Source organism: Balaenoptera ricei, chromosome 7 (assembly GCF_028023285.1).
Source record: "Balaenoptera ricei isolate mBalRic1 chromosome 7, mBalRic1.hap2, whole genome shotgun sequence".
Lineage (NCBI taxonomy): Eukaryota > Metazoa > Chordata > Mammalia > Artiodactyla > Balaenopteridae > Balaenoptera > Balaenoptera ricei.
This window is the reverse complement of record NC_082645.1, coordinates 88,887,377-88,910,222: the sequence shown is the minus strand read 5'-3', so window position 1 is coordinate 88,910,222 and position 22,846 is coordinate 88,887,377. Positions and strand designations below refer to the sequence as shown.

The window sequence follows — 22,846 nt, the reverse complement described above, 5'->3', positions numbered from 1 at the left end:
CCAAAAAAACAAACAACCGAATCAAAAAATGGGCAGAAGATCTAAACAGACATTTCTCCATAGAAGACATACAGATGGCCAAGAGGCACATGAAAAGATGCTCAACATCACTAATTATTAGAAAAATGCAAATCAAAACTACTATGAGAGGTGTGAGTACATCCTCACACCAGTCAGAATGGCCATCATTAAAAAGTCTATAAACAAAAAATGCTGGAGAGGGTGTGGAGAAAAAGGAACTCTCCTACACTGTTGGTGGGAATGTAAATCGGTACAGACACTATGGAGAACAGTATGGACGTTCCTTAAGAAACTAAAATTAGAGCTACCATATGATCCAGCAATCCCACTCCTGGGCATGTATCTGGAGAAAACCATAATTCAAAAAGATACACGCACCCCAATGTTCACTGCAGCTCTATTTACAATAGCCAAGGCATGAAAGTAACCTAAATGTCCATCTACAGATAAATGGATAAAGAAGATGTGGTACATATATACAATGGAATATTACTCAGCCATAAAAAAAGAATGAAATAATGTCATTTGCAGCAACATGGATGGATCTAGAGATTATCATATTAAGTGAAGTAAGTCACACAGAGAATCTAAAAAATGAATTTAAATTGAATCCAAAAGAATGATACAAATGAACTTATTTACAAAACAGAAACAAACTCACAGACTTAGAAAACAAACTTATGGTTACCAAAGGGGAAAGGCGGGTGGGAGGGATAAATTAGGAAGTTGAGATTAACATATACACACTACAATATATAAAATAGATAATCAACAAGAACCTATTGTATAGCACTCAATTAGCACTCAATACTCTGTAACAACCTATATGGGAAACAGAATCTGAAAAAGAATAGATATATGTATTTGCATAACTAAATCACTTTGCTATACACCTGAAACTAATAAAACATTGTAAATCAACCATACTCCAATACAAAATAAAAATTAAAAAAACAAGCAAACTACAATGTCTTTGTTGAGAAATACACTAGGTCATTAATTACCAAGTTTTATTAAAAATCAGCCAATAACTCAATAATTTGGCATTAACAAACAGATTAGACACTTCAGAAGATCAGTGACAGTGAATTTGAAGACAGAGCAAAATGAAATATACAACATGAACACAGATAGAAAAAAAGAATGAAAAAAATTAAAATGAGATATGGGATAACATCAAGCAGCCATATATATATATATATATATATATTTGGAATACCTGATAGAGAGTAATGAAGGAAGACAAAGTTTTTTAAGGAAAAAAATGGTTGAAAAATTTCCCAATTTGATTAAAACTATAGATCCAAGAAGATCAAGAAACCCAAATACAAGAAATGTAAAGAAAACTACATCAAGGAATATCATAATGAAGTTGCTGAAAACCAGTGATAAAAATAAAATATTAAAATCAGCCAAAGAAAAGAAAGACACATATTAAAGAACAAAGATTAAAATGATAGCAGATTTCTCACTGGAAACACAGTGGAGCAGCAATTTTAAAATAAAGGAAAAAACTATTAACTTGGAATTCTTTATCCAGGGAAAATATCATTCAAAAATGAAGGCAAAATAAAGGCTTTTTCAGACTGATAAGTCTGAAAAATTCATATGCAACAGATCTACCAGAAAGAAATGTTAAAGGAAGTTCCATTTAAAGGAATGTTAAAGGAAGTAAAAGGAAAAATGACTCCAAATGGAAATATGGATCTACACAAGGGAATGAAGAACAATGAAAGTAATAATTATGTGGGTAAATATAAAGATTTTTAATTATTTAAATCTCTTTATAAGATAACTGATTATTTAAGGTGTAAATAATAACAGTATACTGTGGGGCTGATAAGGTATATGGAAATAAATGTATGACAACAATAGCACAAAGGGGAGAAGGGAAAAAATGGAAGTATACTATTTTAAGAGTCTTACACTGTATGTGAAATGGTGGAATAGTACTTGAAGTTACACGGTGATAGTTAAAGATGTACAGTATAAGCACTAAAGCAATCATTCAAATAATGAGAGTTACTGCTAATAAGTCAATAAAAGAGGTAAAACTGAATCATAAAAAGTTCAACTGCACCAAAAGAAGGCATACAAAAAAGAAAAAGGGAACAAAGTGTAGATGGGACAAATAGAAAGCAAATAGCAAGATGGAAGACTTAAACCCAACCATATCAATAATAACATTAAATGTAACTGAAACCCAACAATAAATAAAACAGGATAAGGCATCCTGATGAATGAGTATGATCTATTCCAGGAATGCAAGTATACAAGGTTGTTCTGCCCTTTGAAATTCAAAGTCTCCCACCATATTGAGAAACTGAAAAAAGAAAAACCAAATAACCATCTCAATATATCCAGAAAGAGCACTCAATAAAATCAAATATCCGTTCTTAATAAAAACTCTCAGCAAGCTAAGAACATAAGGAATCTCACTCAATTTAATAAAGGACTTATGCAAAAATCACGGTTAACATCACGCTTAAAGGTGAAAGATCAGAAACAAAGCAAGGATGTCCACTCTAGTCACTTCCAATCAAAATTGTACTTTAGGTTCTAGCCAGTGTAATAGTTAAGAAAAAGAAATAAAAGGTATCCAGATTGGAAAGGAAGATATAAAACAGCATGATTGTCTATGTAGAAAATCTGATAGAATCTACCAAAGAGCTATTAGAACTAATATATGAGTTTAGTAAGGTTGCAACATATAAGGTCCATATAAAAAATCAATTGTATTTCTATATACTAACGCAAAAATCAGATGTTGAAATTAAAAATAATACTATTTATAACGTCTTAGTGATAAATCTGACAAAAGACATGAGACGTCTACACTGAAAACTCTAATACATTGCAGAGAAAAATTAAAGAGTCAATATTAAAATTTCAATTACCCCCAAATTGATCTATATATTCTACATAATTCTATCAGGTTTTTTGTTTGTTTTTTAAGAAATTGACAAGGTGATTCTAAAATTCACATGAAAAAACAAAGGACTTTAGAATAGCCAAAACAAAGTTGAAAAAGAAGAGTAAGATTCAAGGACTTACACTACCTTACTTTAAGACTTATTATAAAGCTACAGTAACCAGGACAGTGTATAAAGCTACAGTAACCAAGACAGTGTGATATTCAGTATCAAGATAGAACAGAGTTGTTCAATCCCAGTACTGCTCACATTTTAGGCCAGATAATTTTTCATTGTGGGAGCTGTCCTATGTACTGTACGATGCTGAGCAGCATTTCTGGCTTCTATCTACCAGAAACCAGTGGTATCTCCCCTGTTCTGACAACTAAAATTGTCTCTAAACTTTGCCAAATGTACCCTGGAGGCAAAACTGCCCCAGTTGAGACCACTGAGATAGACGACAGATCAATGGAAGAGAACAGAGTCCAGAAACTGACCCACATATATGTGATGAATGGATTTTTCATCAACGGTATAAATTCAATTCAATGGAGAAAGTATAAGTTCTTTCAAAAAATGATGCTGGAACAAACAGATATTCATATGCCAAAAACAGTTAATCTATGCCTTGCCCTATGTACACAAAAATTAATTCAAAATGGATCATGGATCTAAATGTAAACCTAAAGTTATAAAACTTGCAGAAGAAAACAAGAAAACCTTGGGCTAGGCAAAGATCTCTTTGATACAACATGAAAATAGCATCCTTAAAGAAAAAAAAGATAAATTAGATGTTATCAAAATTAAGAACTTCTGTCCTTTGAAAGATTCTGAGAGTGAAAAGATAAGCTACAGATCAGGTGAAAATATTTGTAAATCACATTTCTAATACTTGTATCTAGAATATACTTTTTAAACCTCTATAATGAGAAAACAACAATTAAATTTAAAAATAGGTGAAAGATTCAAACAGACACTTAAAGAAGAAATACAGATGGCAAATGAAACATGAAAAGATGCTCAACAATACTGGTTATTAGAGAAATGGAAATTAAAACCACAATGAGCTACTACTACACACCTATTATAATGCCTAAAATTTAAAAGCCTGTCCATACCAAGTGTTGCCTATAATATAGAGCACCTGGAACTCTCATACACTGCTGACTGGAATGTAAAATGGTACAATCACTTTGGAAGATCATTTGAGAGTTTCTTAAAAAGTTAAATTTATACCTACCATATGACCCAACCATTCTACTCCTATATTTACCCAAGAGAAATGAAAGCGTATGTCCATACAAAGACTTACACAAATGTTCATAGCAGCTTTATTTGTAATAGCCAAGAAATATAAACAACCCAATGTCCATCAAAAGCTGAATGGATAAACAAATTATGGTATATTCATACAATGGACTACTCAACAGTAAAAAGGAATGAACTATTCATATATCTTGTGACATAGATGAATATCAGAATAACTATGCTGAGTGACCAAAGTCAGATTTTAAAAAGGCTCATACTATATGATTTCATTTTTATAAAATTGTAGACATAATAAATTGACCTCTAGTGACAGAAAGCAGTTCAGTAGTTGTTTTGGGATGGTGGGGTAAGGGTGGAGGCAGGAAGAAGTGGGAATGGATTACAAAGGGGCACCAGGAATCTTCTGGGGGTGATACATATGTTCATTATTTGACTGTGGTGATGGTTTCATACACATATACATACATCAAAACTTACCAAATTGTATACTATAAATATGTGCAGTTTACTTTATGTCAATTATATACTTAAATAGAGATATTTAAAAATTAAAACTCTGCTGGTATCTAACTCCCATTCTCTCCTCTGGTTTTAGAATTCTTTTGTTAATTGAGATATAATTGACATATAACATTTAAGGTGTACAATGTATTAACTGGGTAATTTATATATTGCAATACGATTACCACTGTAGCTTTAGCTAACACCTCTATCATGTCACATAATTATTATTTCTTTTTTGTAGTGAGAACAATTAAGATCTAGTCTCTGAGCAACTTTGATGTTTATAATACAGTGTTGTTGACTATAATCACCATGCAGTACATCAGATCTCCAGGAATTATGTATCCACTAGTTGCAAGTTTGTACCATTAAGCAACATCTCCCCTGCACTCTTACACCCATATCACATTCTCAAAGGTTTTCCATATTAATCATACAGTTTATTTTTCTCATGAATCAATTTCTCATGAATCAAATGCGATTTTTTAAAAATTCTGAGTTTATTCCTTAAGTTTTAAGAATTCAGTCGACAATGAATATTATATTATTCAACAACAGAATTCATAGCTAACATGTATGTGGCAAAAGTATACTAGGCTTTGCCATTACCATTATGTTAAATGAGTAGAATTACAGATATTTAGATAAAAATAATACACCATTTAAGATGTCTAAAGCCTAATCAGTTGATGGGGAAGAGACGATGCAGTCCCCCTCTGGAGAGAGAGTAAGATATTCTATGGTCCTGAAAAATAGGTAGAGTGGAATAAAGGAAAAAAAAAAAAGCAAAGAGGGAAAAAATTAATGATTTTGTGACTTTCAAAAGTATGTGACTTTTTAAATCACATACTCCTGTCACTACTCCAAAAATATAAAACTGTACTTGAAGATGTTATAATGCCAAAATGTGTGTGTGGGGGGGGAAGAATTACTTACACCCTATTAAATGCATTGTTTTAAAATGTTGATAGTTGGCTGAATTGAGAGCACTGAATGCATATATATCCCCAAACATAATGATAACAGGAGTTACTGGTAGTTATGCTTAAAAACATTCAGGTTCCAAATTGAACATAAATCTCTAGCCAAAATTCTCAGGTACTAATGTGTTTATTCAGCATCTTCAAGATGAACAAAATTACCACTACACTCAGGAAGAGTATAAAGAGGAAACTAACAAGCTTAAGAAAAAAGTAACACAGGATTTTTTAATGAAAAAAATTACATTATAACAAGGACAGTAAACATTAAGTTACTATATATATATATATATATATATATACACACACACACATATATACACACATTATTTAATTTTTTTAAAAACCTGGTACAAAATTAAACTGCATCTTTCTCATATTCACATGATTAGGTATGTATTTTGACAGGATATAAAGATGAAACACAAGCTGGTAGGCCTCAAGATTAGAAACTCTAATGCAGGACCATATCACCAAGACTATTTTCTATCAGTTTTGTGACTTTTAGAAAACATTTACCTTGTATAAAACATAAAAGCTTTTTCTTTTAGTATGTTAACTGCTTACACAGAAAATCAATATTGAGGGAAAGACCCACCATGCCTGTGTTTATCTATAATTCACTGCAGTATATATAATGTTCACTTGGAAACTTAGTTATAATGATAACTACAATAAAGAAACAAGCTCAGCTGTAATTATGAATTCTAACTGCTTATTTTGAAAATCCAACTTTCTACTACAGATATTACACCTTGTGATACATGAGACAAAAGAACATATGTCAAACTTTGCTGCAGAGCTGTTAGGAGAATGCCAAATACAGATACTGAAAACTTTATGTGCTGTATTTAATACCCCGTGCATTTTAAAATTAACTGAATATTTTAAAAATGTAAACATACTTTTAAAAAAGCAATGCTAAGCACCTTTAAAATACAATACCGATATAATGTGACTGAACATGCATTTGGAGGACAAATTAATTTTTTAAAATTAATTTAGAAACCATTTTTAAAGAGCTACTCATTAAAATACTTACATGAAAATATTGATAGTTCCAGTTCCTACCTAAAAACCAAAAGAGTATACAATTAGGGACTTAAACCTTCATGCTCTCTTTTTTTTCTTTTTGTTTGTGGGGAAGATTCACTGCAACTTTCTGTCCTCATAAAAAAAAATATCAGAAGAGACATTCACATAGAATTAAGTGAGAAATGTTTTTAAACTATGTTTTGTTCTTGATCAAGTGCCAAAGTCTGGATCCTCTGACATCTCTCATCCTTCTAGGTAACTGACTAGAGTTTGTATCTTAACAAGCATTTCTCCTTAGCAACTCAACATCAAAAAGCAAGGAATGTCTCCAAAGGAATATAGTTCAATAAACTATAATAAACTATTGTCATTAATGAAAGTTGAAGATCTATTATTTAAAATCTTGAAAAAAGTCTCCACAAAAACTAGAAATAACAAATGAAATGAATATTACCCACAATGCAACACTAAACTATAAATTAATTTGGACTTATACCCTTTAAGTACACACAGACTAAGAGAAAACTGGGCTTGAGGTAACTAAGAGTTGTGTTTAACTTAGCATAACATAGATTTGGCAGCCTGCCTCTATAAATGCTGACATCAAGTATTTTCAATTCTTAGGAAAAATAAAAGCAATTCTTATTAAAAAATTATGTATGTAACTGAATATTAACTTTGCATTAAATAGAGGTACAAATAAATTTTATGTTAAATAGGGTATAAATATAAAGAGCAAGGAATTTTATAATTCCATCTGCTTCTAACATAACAGTGCTTTATACTTAGATACATGTTGTGTACCTGAAACAATTAAAGTGAATTAAGAATGGGAGATTGGACTTAGAAAAGCCAAAAAGACTCATATTTATATAAAGTATTAAGGTTAAATTTCATATTCTGCATGCTTTGATATTAAACATTAATATCCACTGGAAATGCTTATCACTTTTAAATAAAAATTTAAATATACCCACAAATGATCTCTGGGGGAAAAAAAGGCTTTAGGTTGATTTCTTGACAGCTATAATTGACATTTCCAGTTTGCCAGCCTTATAGAAACCAGTAGCTTATAATGAATATACTGATTAGTACTTATTCAGAATTTGAAGTAAATATACTTACAAAAAGACTCATATTCATGTAAAGTATTAAGGCTGAATATCATATTATATTCTGCATGCTTTGAATATTAAACATTAATATCCATTTGAAATTCTTATTTTTAAATAAAAATTTAAATAAACCCACATATAGTCTCTAGGGGGAAAAAAAGCCTTTAGGTGATTTCTTGACAGTTATAATTGACATTTCTAGGTTACCAACCTTCTGGAAAAGAGAAGCTTATAATGAATATACTGATTAGTACTTATTCAGTATTTGAAGTAAATATGCTTATTCAACAAGCAAATGTAACACACCAGTTGTTTTAAAGTTTTAAATATGAATTAAATTTTCAACTATAAATCTTTACCTTTAAATACTATAAATTCTAATACCATCAATTCATTAAGAACTCTGGCACAGAAAAATAAATACAACTCAAATTCTTTTCTAACCAGAGCTGAATCTTCAATACAAAATAGGAAAAAAAAAAAAAATCTTTTGCTGATATCAAAAAGTTCCCCTAATTATCTGTTAACACCAGGGAATTCTATTATTCTTTCTGAATTCTCTCAATTTCTACATTTTTCAACCCATAAGTAGTATTTTAACTACACTACTGTATAAATCCATGCAAAATACATTTATTTCTCTTGCTTATCTGATTCAAGTTAAAACTCTCAGTACTTACCAAGACACTGTAAATTTCTACTAGATGACCATTGGTATACTACTGGTTTGTAGTTATAAGTATAAAAATTAGAATGGAAGAAGCTAAAATGCAACTATATAGTTTTCACAGATGTGAATGTTTGGCTTCATGTTATGATGTAAAATCTGTTGTTTTTCTTTCCAAATGAGACAGACCTCAGATATTCTCTCATCTGCCAATTTAAAAAATTTTTTCACAACTTTAAAGAGGGAATAACTCTTTCAGAACTCAAAAAAATTCATCACACACACACACACACACACAAACTCACATACTTTTTTTGTTGTTCTTTTTGAAGAACCAAAATTAGATATTTCCAGAGGATGAATTAGATAAGTGGATAAGTTCAGATGACCTTTTGAAATACTGGCCTTATCAGATAATCAAAAAGCATAAGAATTATACAAAATAAGAGGAATAAAATATCTCTTAAGGTAAAAATAGGGAGTTAGCAACAAATATGTCAGTTTTAAATTAAAGCTGCTCATTAAACCAGTCTTCAGTCCACTTATCACAACGCTGCGCTTTGATAATATTCACCTTCTTTTTTATGACATCAGAAGTCACCAGAGTTGTAAATTCTGAAAAGCTTCAATAATTTATGTAGCAGACAATTTCTTACAGTCCAAATTTTTTTTTTGCTTCCATAGATAATGCTGGTTCTTTGGGTTCTTGCTTAACTTGGTTCACAGAAATGGTACCTTCTGGACTTTCTTCAACTTTAAAACCGAACATAAAAGAAAAACCCTAAGGGTTAATATAATTTATAACACTGGAATCTTTAGAATTATATGAATTTAGAAGGCAAAAAAAAAAAACAGTAGTTTGGAAAAAGAATCAAGTAATTTAGAAAATCAGTTGGTGTATTTGAGAACTCAGTGCTTCTGACATCTTAACAGTCATTCATATTAAATTCCTTCAGTACGGAAAAAAAAGAGACCAAGAAAACTGCAAAGTTATTCTCTTCAAAAGATTCTTTGACCGAAAATCAGTCCATAATTTGATAAAATTATGAGGAATATCTCATATTTAAACTCGACTGTCTTTAAAAATATGTGTGACTAAAAGTCAGGAAGCCTCTCATTATTTGAAAATCACTTTTTTTTACAAACACCAAACATATACTACAAATCCACTGATGTGTTACCATTCTCATATGGTCTCCATACTCACTCAATGTTCTCTCCCTAAAGAAACCGCACTACTTAAGTACTTCAGAAAAAATATGCAACATCTTAAACGATAGCTCTGACTTAGCTGCACGAGCTATGTGTTTGCTTATGGGAAATCTTTCAGAATGTACTACCATTCTGATTTCAAAGTACCTATGACCAAATTAATGTAAATGTAGCAAACCAGCAACACTACTGTGATCTGGCAGGTGGGATACCTAAGATAAAATCTTTCTCTCTCTTTCTCAGGAATATCAGTTTTTCAGTTGCTATGGGGAACCAAGGTTAAGGGGACTATACTTGCTCAGAAAAGTGTGTTGAACACACCTAATTCTTGTCACATACAGGTGTGTTAGTTTAGCCTATACCATATCGAGAAAACCAGTAGAGGATGGATTTGAGTGATCCTGAGAATCCATATTTAGGTGAAGTAGTCCCTAAAATCATGATCTAACTTGATAGATCATGCAAGTTCAGATCCAAAGAGGGTCTCCTTTAAGGCAATCTGAATTAGAGCTCCCAGAAAACCTTGGCACAATGGAGGGAGGAGAGATCTTAGAACTGGAAGAAGCTTTGGAGGCAGACAGATCCGGGTTTAAATGCCCTCTCTGTCACTTACTACATGTGATTTTTAGGCAATTACTTAACCTCCCAGAGCCTTGGTCTCCCCATCTGCAGAATGGGGACACTACTAGCTATTTCATGGAGTAGTTGTGAGGATCAGTGCATGTATATTCCTTTTCTCTCTCTTCTCCTAAAGTTCCTAAAGACAACTGCCACAGCCCTCTGGATAAATTTTCTTGAAAGTATGCTTCCTATAAATTTAAAAGACAATGATTTTTTTCTGGAAGGCACTATCTCACACATGCAGGGAAAAATATATGGTCTAAGGATAATTTCTATGAAGACTTTTGTTCTTCAAAGCAAACTGCAAATCTATTCCCACAAAAATGCCCAATCCAGAACAATTTGTGCGAAAAGAAGTGACATAGGTCAAGTAGCAGTTAACAGAGTTTATTACTATGTTGACTGCGTTCATTCCAAAGTGAAGGCAACAAAGTCTTGGATTAAAACCAAGTCCCCAAGTCTTACTAGTTCCCTTTCAATTTCTATAGAACTCAACATTTAAGTTATAACTCAAAATCTTCCTTTTAACCTTTATATCTGCCAACTTCATCCCATTTTTCTTTGTGTGTGTGTATCAGTTTTTCCATAATAACCTTTACACTAAATAGTTTTCCTTTTAGAGTTTCTCTAATTTTTTTCCATGCATTCAAAAATGACCTTCCTCATTTCACATCACCACAGACTTTCCACATAAAACTAGGTAACTAGTGAATGAATAATTCTGATAAAGAAAAACATTAAAAAGTTTAAAAGTTATTAAACTCATGCTCACCAAATTTCTTCCCTTTTTCTCCTGGTTTTACTTGATTTATTTATATATTATAAACCCACTGAGTAGAAATGACAGTTTTTTTTTCTCTAGTGTAATAGTGATGATAGTCCATAAAGGTTAAAAAAAATAAAATCATATGATTTTAACTTACTAAGAGCTGGGTGGCTGTCTATAATCTGTATTGGAATGGTCTGCACATTTCCCAGCAGAATCCGATGAACATTCCCTTCCAGATTCTCTGTATCCTCAACATCTCCAACTTCCACCAGCTGATCAGCTGCAACCAGATTTTGATCTGGTCCTGGAAGGTTACCCATGGTAGAGGAAATACTATTGTTTTGGGTTAGGCATGTATCTGTTTGAAGGCAATGAGTTTGACCAAGCAGTAGAGAATTATTATTCATTACAGCACTTCCTATTGAATCCAGAAGTCTTGAAGGACTGGAGGAGGGGTGATTATTTACTGATATCAGAGCTGGTGATCCATCAGAAGAAGTGAATCTTGGTTGCAACTGCAAACCCTTTTGAACCAAAAAGAGTTACATCAAAATGTTTGAATTTACTATGTATGTTTTTCTTATCGAATATATTACTCCTTTGACACAAAATTGGAATAAAAGCTAAGAGGATAGTTACTAACAAATATTAAGTGAGAACAGAAACGAGAACCAAAGGAAAATTAGTACGACTAATTTTATCGCATGCATAGTCAATTCAAACTTTTTCAAAACATATTGTTTAAATTATCATCTTAAATCAAAACACAAAAAGGTCAGAAAATTAATGATGAAAACATCTTTGATCATCTTTATAATTCTATAACACTTCTGTTAAATCCCTAAGAAAAGAGGGAAGATTGAGGAAGAACGATAAGGGCCCCAAATTTGGCTATTACACTGGATACTTACCTGTAGTTGTGTGAATATTTTTGGCTGAAATGAAGAAAGTGAGGACAGCAAGTGCGCTGGCTCTGGAGACAAAGAACTCCTTGTCTGATTTGTTTCCACTTTGCTGGAAATTGCTTCTCCTTGTGAATTTCCTAAATTATATAAAAAATAAACTATTAAAGTAATTTTTATGGCTTCTAGGATATACTTTATTACAATCCTTACTATCAGAAATGGAATAGGAAATAAGGTCAAAGGTTTGAAAAGGACTTTAGGAAGTTATCTAGTCTACTATTTCCAGAACCTGGTAGATCATCAGAATCACTAAACTTTAAAAAAATAAGTTCCTAGATTCAACCTCCAGTAATTTTAATTCAGTATATCTAGGAAGGGATGTAAGAAGCTTATTTTTTTCCTTAAAAGATTCTATACCTGTAGTTCTAATCTAGTCCATTTTTTTCATGCTATAATGCTGGACCTAAGCTTCTCCAGATGTGGAACACCTATTGAATATCTCAGTTACAAAGACCAAACTTAACTCATCTTTGATAGCCCTAGTGCCTAGGACAATGCCTGGCATAAAGCAGGTCTTCAATAATAATAGTACTAAATTTCTTTCAATGACTCATATTTGAATAAATGAAGAAGAATAAAAATTTTTCTTTTCTAAATAAATATCTCAATTTTTAAAGTAATTGCCCTTAGGAAATTTGAGTCCTCATGTAATTCTTATAGTTAACCCAAATGTATTTATCTCTTTAAGGTAATCAAAAACCAATTAAAACCAATCATCAACAACTATTTATTGCTTCCATACCGCATATCGCACCCGTGTAACCGAGTAATTTGAAAAAATGGTGCTGGTGTCAGACAAGGATGGATTTAAGTGCTGGCTTTTCTCTGTAGCCTTCAACATTCTATTTAACGCAGTTTCTAAACTTCAGTCTCCTCATGTGTAAAATCAGGATAATAAGAGAATTTTCCTCAAAGGATTAACAGTACCCTCACATTTCTTGGCTGCTTCATTTCTAATTGTCCCACCTCACTATGCTGCAGTTACCCGCTACTATGATTATACCTGGGACTATTCCACATGTAAAATCTCTAATTCAAACATCCCATTCTCTGATCACAACCTCTATTCTTCCAGGGATTTTGCTCAGGTACTCTACTACAATTGTGCTTCAACTTCATGTGGACCTCCAGTTAACTAATTCCTCAGTTTTCTTCAGATCCATCACTGTCTTCCTTAATAAAATTCTCTCCCCCTCCAGCTTAGAGTCCTGGGCTTATAATTTTAGTCACTCTCTTGCAAATACCTTAAACTCCCTTTCCTCTCCGTCCTTTGGTCATAACGCCCTGGTAAAATCCTAATTCTGGATGAAAATGGCTTCCAGGGCCTATACATGTAAAGCTGACTGTCACTGAAGAAGAAATTCGCTGCCACTACTAATACCAATTCCTGATCATCAGCCTCAATAAGACCTTCATGTATATGACAATCTTATAATGTTTCTCTCACTCTATATCAGGGAGGATGTTAAATCTCCATTTTCCTCAAATCTTGGTCACCTTCCTGTGATCTTTTCTCATTCTTAACACTCTTACTTAAAGAGAAAAGAGAAGCTATCACATAGAAATGTACTCAACTTCCCATCACCAAACCTATCAAATACCTTCATCTTCATCTATCTCTTCAGGTCTCTCCTGTCCTAACATACCTTGCCTCAACCCCATACTCCCTTCATAGCAAACTTTTTGAAGAAGTGGTCCACACTGTTTCTGCTTTTTTATTCATCTCCCATTCACTCTTCAGCCACGCCAATATGGGTTCCTTCCAATCTACCTCATTGAAATGACTCTGGTACTCACGCTTTTCCAAACTTGATCTCAGGATCTTTTTCTCTCCCCTGCTACCAATACCCCACTCTTATGCCAGTGTTGCTGAGCTCAGTAAATGCCACTGTCAGTCAGTTGCTCATGGAAGAAACTCAGGAGTCATCCCAGATCATTCCCACTCTTTTACCTCCTACACCTATTCAATCAATAACCAAGGCCTTTGAATTTAATTTTTAAAATAACTCTTAAATCTGCCTAATTCTAGTATAAATGTCACCAACTGTAATCTATACCACTATCACCTTTCACTTGGACAGCTGAAAGGGCCTCCTAAACCTGTTTTGTTTAACCAGTTTTATCTCTAAGCATTGTCTATACTTTACACTAGCTTTCTTAAGTTCCTTGGACACGGCAAGCACTTTCTTGCTCAGCCTTCAAACATGCTATTCCTTTGATTGGCAAATTCCTATTCATTCTTCAGTTCTCAGTTTAAAAGTTACTTTCTCAAGTGTCCCTTCCCTACTCTCCAGACTAAGTTGCATGTCTCTATCACCGTTCCCATACAATTTGGCACAATTCTCTCATGGCACTATTCATAAGAGTAATTCATTAGAATATACTGTAGTGCCTTTTTCTCTTGCTAATCTTTAAATTCAATGAAGTAAGAAACTTACTTTTTTTTTAGGCTCAGCATTCATCACACTGAGTTAATATACACAGAACAAATGAATAATTCTAAAGACTTTGTGAGTTATTTTATAGGCAAAGTGACTCTTAAAGGTTAATAAGCCAAAGAATAAAAACAATTGTACTGTGTATAATTATTAATTTATTCTAAAGCATCTATTTAGGTGTTAACTTTTTAGAAGCCATTATGCTAAGAACTAGGTATATTAATTTGAATAAAATATGATTCTCAAATCATAATGAAAGATACATATGCATAAACAAAGGATACCATGTTAAATGCAAAGATAAATACAAAAGAGTGAATATCCATCTTTACATAGGGGGTGAAGTTAAGAGAGCATTTAAAGCCAAAGAGATTGCTATGTGAGTAATGAGAGGAGTTTGCCTTGCAGAAGAGGAGAAAAGACATTTCTAGAAGAGACATTTCTAGACAAAGACATTTCTAGAAGAGAGAACAAAAGGGTTGAAATAAGCTTGGAATATTGAGAGAGCAAAGGCGTAAGAACATATGAGAAAAAGCAAACCATACAAAAAAAACCATACCAAAAAAAAAAAAAAAAAAGCTGATTATATAGGAGGAAATTTAAATAGCTGGAAGTATTTTAATAAATCCTAACATAGCTGCTCTTGCCTCTTTGGGACATGGTTTCCTTATCCATAAATTAGACGAGATAAATTAGATAACATCTTAAATGTCTTCCAATTTTAACACTGTTTGATTTTATATCTTAGAAGTATTCAAGATACCCTACCTTCTGCAAGTGTAACTGTCACAGTCTCTCTGAGAATATTCCCACTATCTGTAGTCCATTGAAGCTGAAATGGGAACATTTACTTCAGTAAAAAGAACAAAGCATTTATTTTGAAAACTATTTTAAAACAGCAATGCAACTGTCATATCTTATTCAGTCATAGTATAAATGTGCTTTATTCTGTAATTACTCTCTTTACTTGTTCACATTCTCAAAGCATTAAGTATATTTAACTATGCAAATAAATTAGCTTCCTAAGGTCAGATAGCAAGAATGTGGATAGCAAGTGTAGATGGCAAAGACTACTGCTAACCAAATCTGTTTTAGTTCCTGAATTTTGGATAGTGAATAACTAAGAGTTTTGGATAGAAAAGAATAGTAGCTCTAGCTTTAAAAAATCTCAATCTATTCAGTTACTGAATTTAGAGAGTAAAAATGTATAGAGAAAAGGATACTGCTACTTGAGATTTTAATGCCAAAATCACTGCTTGTATTACAATTAGTAGTTTCTGGGTAACTACATTAATCTCTTCAGATTAGGCAAAATTTTCATAGAAATGGCCACTTATCTGGAGAAAGCTACAGTATCACAGTATGAGGTAAACTTTATATCCATAGATGGCATATAGAACCAACATCATCACTTTGTGTATTCAAGTCTGAACTATTCTATTTAAACTTGTTCTATTTAAATTTTAAAAAGAGGTGGAGATATACACAGTATGTACTCAATAAATTATCTGTTAAATGAATAAGATATACTTTTTACAGAGATAATATGTGTTGATATTTAAGTGAAGATTACTATTGTTATTATAGTCAGGGTTGGAAATTCGCTGTTATTTCTTCTTGTGAGAGTAATAAAAAATATTTTAGTCAAATCATCATCTGAGAGTTCATAGTGTTCACATTTTGAGAAAAAGATACTACTATTTTTCCTTACATCACAGTTACTTATATGGCCTAATAGCAATCATGCATCAGCTGAGAAAGATTGTTGTAATAAAACAAGGAATTACAGTTGTAATCATACCGTTGCTGGAATAATCTCTGAGTTATATACATTATCTCCATTTCTCAAGGATTTCTGTACCTCATGGATGTGATTTTTTATATCATTTACAGTTGGAAAAAAGGATAAATTATGTCTTTCAGGTACCTCATCAGGTTTGAACAGTTCCCTTTCCACAAATTTTCTATGGAGAATATAAAATAGAATAAAAACATAAACAATCTAGCAATCTAATTCAGATCAAATGACAAAGATTCTCTTTTAGTATAAACTTCTGTAAAGTATGGTTTACAGCTTTATAAGTAATTTATATTTTTCCACTTTTTTCCCATACATTAAGTCATGGAATTCATGCAGATTAAAGAAATGTAATATTTTCATTGGTTAAACACCTATATATCTTAGAATGAGCTTTGATATTTTTACGAATTTAACGAAATCAGTATTTTCAATTTAAATATAACATGTTTTTGAGTGCTTACTATGCCAGGCACTGTACTGAACACTTCACATCTAGTATCTCCTTTAACTCATACTATAATCCTGTGAGGTAGGTATAATTATCATTCCCACTTTACAGATGAGAGAACTGAGGGCTACAGAAGTTAAGTATTGCGTTGGCCAAAAAGTTCGTTCGGGTTTTTGTACGCTGTTAGGGAAAAATCCGAATGAACTTTTTGGCCAAACCAATAATTTTCCCAAAGTTATACACCTAGCTAGTAAGAGAGACTGGGCCTATACCAAAGTTATGCATATAAACATCATGTTTCATTGCTTTCAAAAGTCATCAATTAATATATGAAATATGTCTGCTCAAATTTTACAAGTAGACAAATGAGAAGACAGAAATAAAAGGCAGCATTGCCATACGATGGTTATAAAAAATAGAGATATAAAAGAAATGATAAAATTCAATATATATATTCTTTGTGCATTACATTCAGTAGACCATATTGAAGAGCTGTATTATACCTCTGTTTTTACAATATAGGTTTAGTAAAATAGTGGATGGCTTACCAAACTTTGGCTCTGTTCTAAGAATGCCCCAATGGAAATAAACATAAAATGTCTAAGAAAGCTGCTAAATAGAAAAGTCATGTATTAATTAAGAAATAATCCTGGGAAATACTCATTGTATTGTTCAGATCAGACTACACAATAACCAGCAGGAATAAGGTCAGTTAAGTAGCAGAAATCATGCTGGAGAGCACAGGCTGTAGAGTCAGACCTAGATTTCAGTTCTGCCTGTGTATCTTTAACCACTCTCAGTCTCCATTTCCTCATCTGCAGAATGAGGATAAATACACAAACTTTGTGAGTCATAAGAATAAATGAGATCATGCCTATAAGTGCTTAGCACAATAGCTGGCACACACATACTAAGTGCCACATAATAATAATAATAATTATTATATCCTGAGTATCAATAAAATTAGACCAGAGTACTATCTATAAAATTTCATTAAACAAAAAAACTATCCACATTCTTTTGTTGTAATAAAATTTAATTGCATTTCAAATAGGTTAAAACAAGTATCTTGGCCCACGTTTTAAAATCTTTTCTACAAATTTTTTTTCTGTAAAGGTATTTAGTACATAATTCAATGTATGTATCATTTAGAAATAGTCCAATTTGCCAAATCTGAATATGGAATATCTCAAATGAGTAGTTCGAATCATTACTTATGGCTTGCCAAGCATCTGCAGAAAAATGATCATTTCATAAATAAGATTATTTTAATAAATTAATAAACTATATTCCTTATCTACTCTGATAGCATATATCCTGGAAAATGTCTATAATGTTAAGTGTATTACTTAAACCAACAAACAGAAATGAAAAAGAACAATTTGTTTCTACTGTACCTTAGCTGTTTCCTTACTGCATACACTTGTTGTATTCCCTGTGATACTAATTCTTGAATTTTATGTGCTACTTGAGGATGTAGACGTGAGGGTAATGTACAGTTCTCATCTCTAACTGCAGTTTCCTCTTCTTCAAGAGAAGACATAGGAAAAGAGGAAGGCGATAAAGGGAGGCAGGGAGTCTCTAATTCATGATACTGATGAGCTTGCTGCGTAGGTAACTGTACATACCACCTGACAAGAAAAAATATTTAAAATTATATTACTAGACAAAGGCAAGAATCATAGTTACTTATGTTAATACTCATCAGGAGAAGGAATCATCTTTTAAGAAAAATTATATGATTATATCATATTAAATAAATATAAATTTAAAAATTTTAAGTAAATAAAAATAAAATATAAATAAAAGTTAAAATGTCCTCTCAACTCTTCTAAGATTGGCTTTATACCCAATTAAATAAAAATCTTTATAATCCTTTATAGACTTTTACTATGTCCTTAAAGTTAAGGAGGGTGCAAGATTTAGGTATACATGAAAATGGTATTTAAAATTTCATATTAAGTAAACTTTACCTCAAAATAATGAGATTTTAAAATCATCATCTTTTGAATTGTGTATTTTCCCATTCTTCTACCATTTTGTTCCCAAATTACAACTTCTGTGTTGTACGTATAATCCTCCTAACCAAAGAGTGGATATAATTTAGTGCCTACGAAGATTGAGCTATGTGAGAGAATCTTCTCAGACAGGAACTCAACATACTGCCCCCATAGCACTCCAGCTCCTTTTGCCCCAATGAGCAAGAGAATCAACTAAAAGGTGAACGCAGATTTCTTACAGCCATGCAGTAAAACAGATTCTAGGAAAATGAACTGATCTGATAGGATACAGTTTTAATAAATATCTTTATACAAAATGCTTACACTGTCTGATACTGCATGAAACGGAGCCTACTTAAAAATTATACAAAATGTTCTCCAAACTGAAGAGTCTAATTATTGACTGTATTTTTCATATATCTGAAACTTTTTCTAAAGAGCACACAAAAACTATATTCCATACACTTAACCCCCTTATAAATTCTTCACCTGGACCAGTACATAAAGGAAAGTAAGAAAGAAAGCTAATATTTCTTATTTAAAACCTGAAGCATAAAAGATATAAAATGGAATTTTATATAGGGCTTAGAATTCATATCTGGCTGCCATAAGTAATCAAAGATGGGTTTAAAAAATATATGTAGGTAATTGTAAGTTCAGTTCCTAATAAGTACCTGAAAAAACGTACTAAATATATAATAAAATGTGTTGCTAAATATATATTTATCATTTGGGGAAAAAACTTCCACATGGTATAAAGAATTCTTTGGTTAAAATTATCCACATTTGGATGATAAACTCAATGGCTTACACAGTGGCAAATCATTTTAATACCTAGAGAGCTACTAATAAGACATCTATCTACCTTATAAAAACCATTTCTTAATAATTGGAAAACATAATATAATTTCTCTTATTACAGAATTCTTCCAAATGGAGCGAAGTAATTTGTAAAATAAAAGAACAATATAAATGTCATACCTAAGAACACCACCAGCATCTACCAAGTTCTTCTTTAGCATGTTAAAGGCTTTCTCCTGCTCCGTTCGGATTATTTTCCTGTCAATTTTGGGGTCTGTAGGAACTCTATATTCAGGAAATTTCTGTACCTTTTTAATGTAAATCCTTTTTATAAGAAAAAGAAGAATTTTTTTCATTATACTATAACCTCAAGACTAACTTATCAACCACAAGTTTACTTTAGCGTTAAAGTTTAGAGAAAATTCGATTAATCTAGAAAGCATTCAGATAATTATGTGAAAGATATGCCATATTTTCAGTGTATAATACTCAGCAAGTTAACAATAATCATTACTTTAGTAAAAATGTCTAAATATTATGAATATTAACTTTTTTTTTTCTGGATCTGTCTCTTCTTCATTCTCCCGGAAGCTGTGAACACCTCACACCTGGATTACTTTAATACCCGCCTTCTGGAGCCTCTAGGCCTCCAGCCTTCCATTTCTTAAATCCACTAGATATACCAATGTCACAATAATTCTTTGCATTTGTACTTCTCTGTTGAAGAATCTATCTGCTCTTTGATCAAGCACAAATTTATTAGCAGCATTCAAGGCGCTCTATATGATTCTAATTTATTTACCCATCTTTTCATCACTTCAAATATAAAATTGCTTTTCCTGTGAAGTTTATCATCTCAATGTTCCTTCCTCCTCTGATACCAAATATACAATCATGCTATATCTTTCTTTATATCATTCTCCTACCCTACGATATCTTCCTTCTAATTCTCTGCCTACCAAATTCAATCTAAACTTCAGTATCCAAGTTAAGTTCCATTTTCTTTCCTGTTAATGAGTTTGCTAGGATATATTCCTTCTCTGAAGACAGGTAATCCACACATTTAACATTATATACAATACTATTATGTTCTCTTATAGTTTGTTGCTTCCTGATCTACCCCAACAATATTTTAAGTTTCCCATGATTAAGTAAAATCATATACCTCTTTTAGTCTCCCCTCCTTCCCATGGCACCCAATGTTGTTGCTGGGCACAGAGCAGATACTCAAAAAGTACTTATAGAATGATAGAGGATAAAATTATCTCTTCACGTATAGAGATTTTCTCCCAAGTTATAACTAAAGTTCTACATTGCTCATATTTAAAAGCAATGTTTTGTTTAATGGTCTACACTGCTTATATTTAAAAGCAAAGTTTTGTTTAATGATCAGGTTTAAATATTGTCTCAAGTTAACATTATCACATTAAACATGAAAAGCCTTCTTAACTGGCTTTAAAAACTTCTTGAGAATGCTGAGGTTTGTGATATGAGATGTAATGCTAAAATAAAATGTTTCAAAGCTCAACTAAATCCAACCTTTACGTGTTATTTTAAAATTTTATCTTATGATTTAAAACACTTTCAATGTGTGAAAAAAGAATATTAGTAAAGTACATTACAAAAATCTTTTATTGGTGCACATTATTCATTCTCAGCCAGAGCAATGACTACTCAGTAGTCCTATTCTACCTAAAACTTACTGTGTTGGTCTTCTACATTTCTGGTATGAATATAATTGGTAAAATCACTCTACAAAGCAACTCTGCAACACCTGTCAACATTTAAAAAGAACACAACACTTGCCCTAGCAATTTCATTTCAAGGAATTTATTCCATCAATATACTTACACAAGTGTACAAATAGGTACAATGTTATTAGTTGCAGCTTTGTATATAATAATAAAGAATATTTTCCAGAGCCTACAGGTCCATTGTTGGAGGACTAATTAAGTAAATGATAATTCATCTATAAATGGAATATTATATGGCTATTAAAAAGGAACCATGAAAATAACATAATTTATATGTCAATTTTATCTCACTTTTTAAAATCAGTTGATCAATCAATAAAAAGAAGTAATCGGTTCATTTAAATACAGACATGGAGCCAACTTTGAGATATACTGGGAATGAAAAAAAAATAGAGTAAAACAAGGTCCTACTGTATAGCACAGGGAACTATATCAATATCCTGTGATAAACCATAATGGAAAAGAATATGAAGAAGAATATTTATACGTATAACTGAATCACTTTGCTGTACAGCAGAAATTAACACAACATTGTAAATCAACTATACATCAATAAAATTTTTTTTAAAAATGTAGAGTAGTATATATCTCTACATTCACACTAGTATGAAGCATAATAGCTGTGCAGCAAATAACTACAATAGGCATTCAGAATGGAAATATATCAATGTGAATTCATAGCTGGAAAGAAGGTATGCTACTACCCAAATTTAAGGAAAGAAAATATTAGTAATCTTTACTGAGATCTTCAACATTTATGACAGTAGAGTATATACCTATATGCATATACACAGAATATCTCTGCAAGGTTACTCAAGAAACTGGTAAGAGTTGTTGCCCTAAAGTGGGACATAGGAAGCAGGGGTAAGAGGAAACAGATTTCACTGTATGCTTTTGGCACTGCTTAAACTTAATAAAAATGTGCATATTAGCTATTCAAAAATAAGTACTTAATAAAAAAGAAATAAAAGAAAATAAAGCTTACCGGGCTGGACAAGTAGCTTTGTAGAGCTGACAAGACCTGCTTTCCTGCTCACTGATTTTTTTTAACTGGAAACCTTTTCTTCTTGGCCCATACTGACACTCCATTACCACAGCTCTACTCCCTGTGGGCCAAAACCAACTATTGATATTTAATTCAAGTATCCATCTGTTCTGGATACTAGATTAAAAATAACTTGGTGGTGGCAATGACAAAATCTATACTTCCAATTATACAACCTTAAGGAAAGAAAACATCAGTAAGACTTACTAAGATGTACAAACACATAAATTTAAAAGTTTATTGTAATAGTTACCAAATGTACCACATTATGGTAAGGAAATTAGCAAATACCACATTTACTGACTGTCAACTGGTATTTACATATGTATGGTTTTTAATAATAAAATTTACTACTTTATAAGTAGAAATTAGCAAATGCTACATTTGTTAGTAAATATTAATATCATTTAAAATTTTACTTCCTTTTATAATTACTTATTTCCTTATTTCTATTTGAGCTGTTAGAATAATGTGATTACCAGCCTCTAA

The 22,846-nt window shown here is 31.8% G+C and overlaps 1 protein-coding gene across 3 annotated transcripts in view; it reads right to left on the bottom strand.

Annotated features, from left to right (window-relative positions):
- The window catches only part of CARF (calcium responsive transcription factor), an 81,331-nt gene that overhangs the window by 28,554 nt on the left and 29,931 nt on the right, over positions 1–22,846 (bottom strand). The window contains exons 9-18 of one of the 3 annotated variants that reach the window (XM_059928498.1): positions 22,298–22,418; positions 19,739–19,882; positions 18,155–18,388; positions 16,310–16,472; positions 15,277–15,340; positions 12,017–12,147; positions 11,260–11,629; positions 9,078–9,256; positions 8,517–8,709; positions 6,729–6,757 (exon numbers count right to left, since the gene is read on the bottom strand). In XM_059928498.1, coding sequence (XP_059784481.1) covers positions 9,156–9,256; positions 11,260–11,629; positions 12,017–12,147; positions 15,277–15,340; positions 16,310–16,472; positions 18,155–18,388; positions 19,739–19,882; positions 22,298–22,418 — 1,328 coding nt within the window. In that variant the 3' untranslated portion in view covers positions 6,729–6,757; positions 8,517–8,709; positions 9,078–9,155. Of the gene's footprint in view, positions 1–5,324; positions 5,452–6,728; positions 6,758–8,516; positions 8,710–9,077; positions 9,257–11,259; positions 11,630–12,016; positions 12,148–15,276; positions 15,341–16,309; positions 16,473–18,154; positions 18,389–19,738; positions 19,883–22,297; positions 22,419–22,846 lie in introns of those variants that run through there. The other 2 variants (XM_059928499.1, XM_059928500.1) reach the window with 2 other exon arrangements.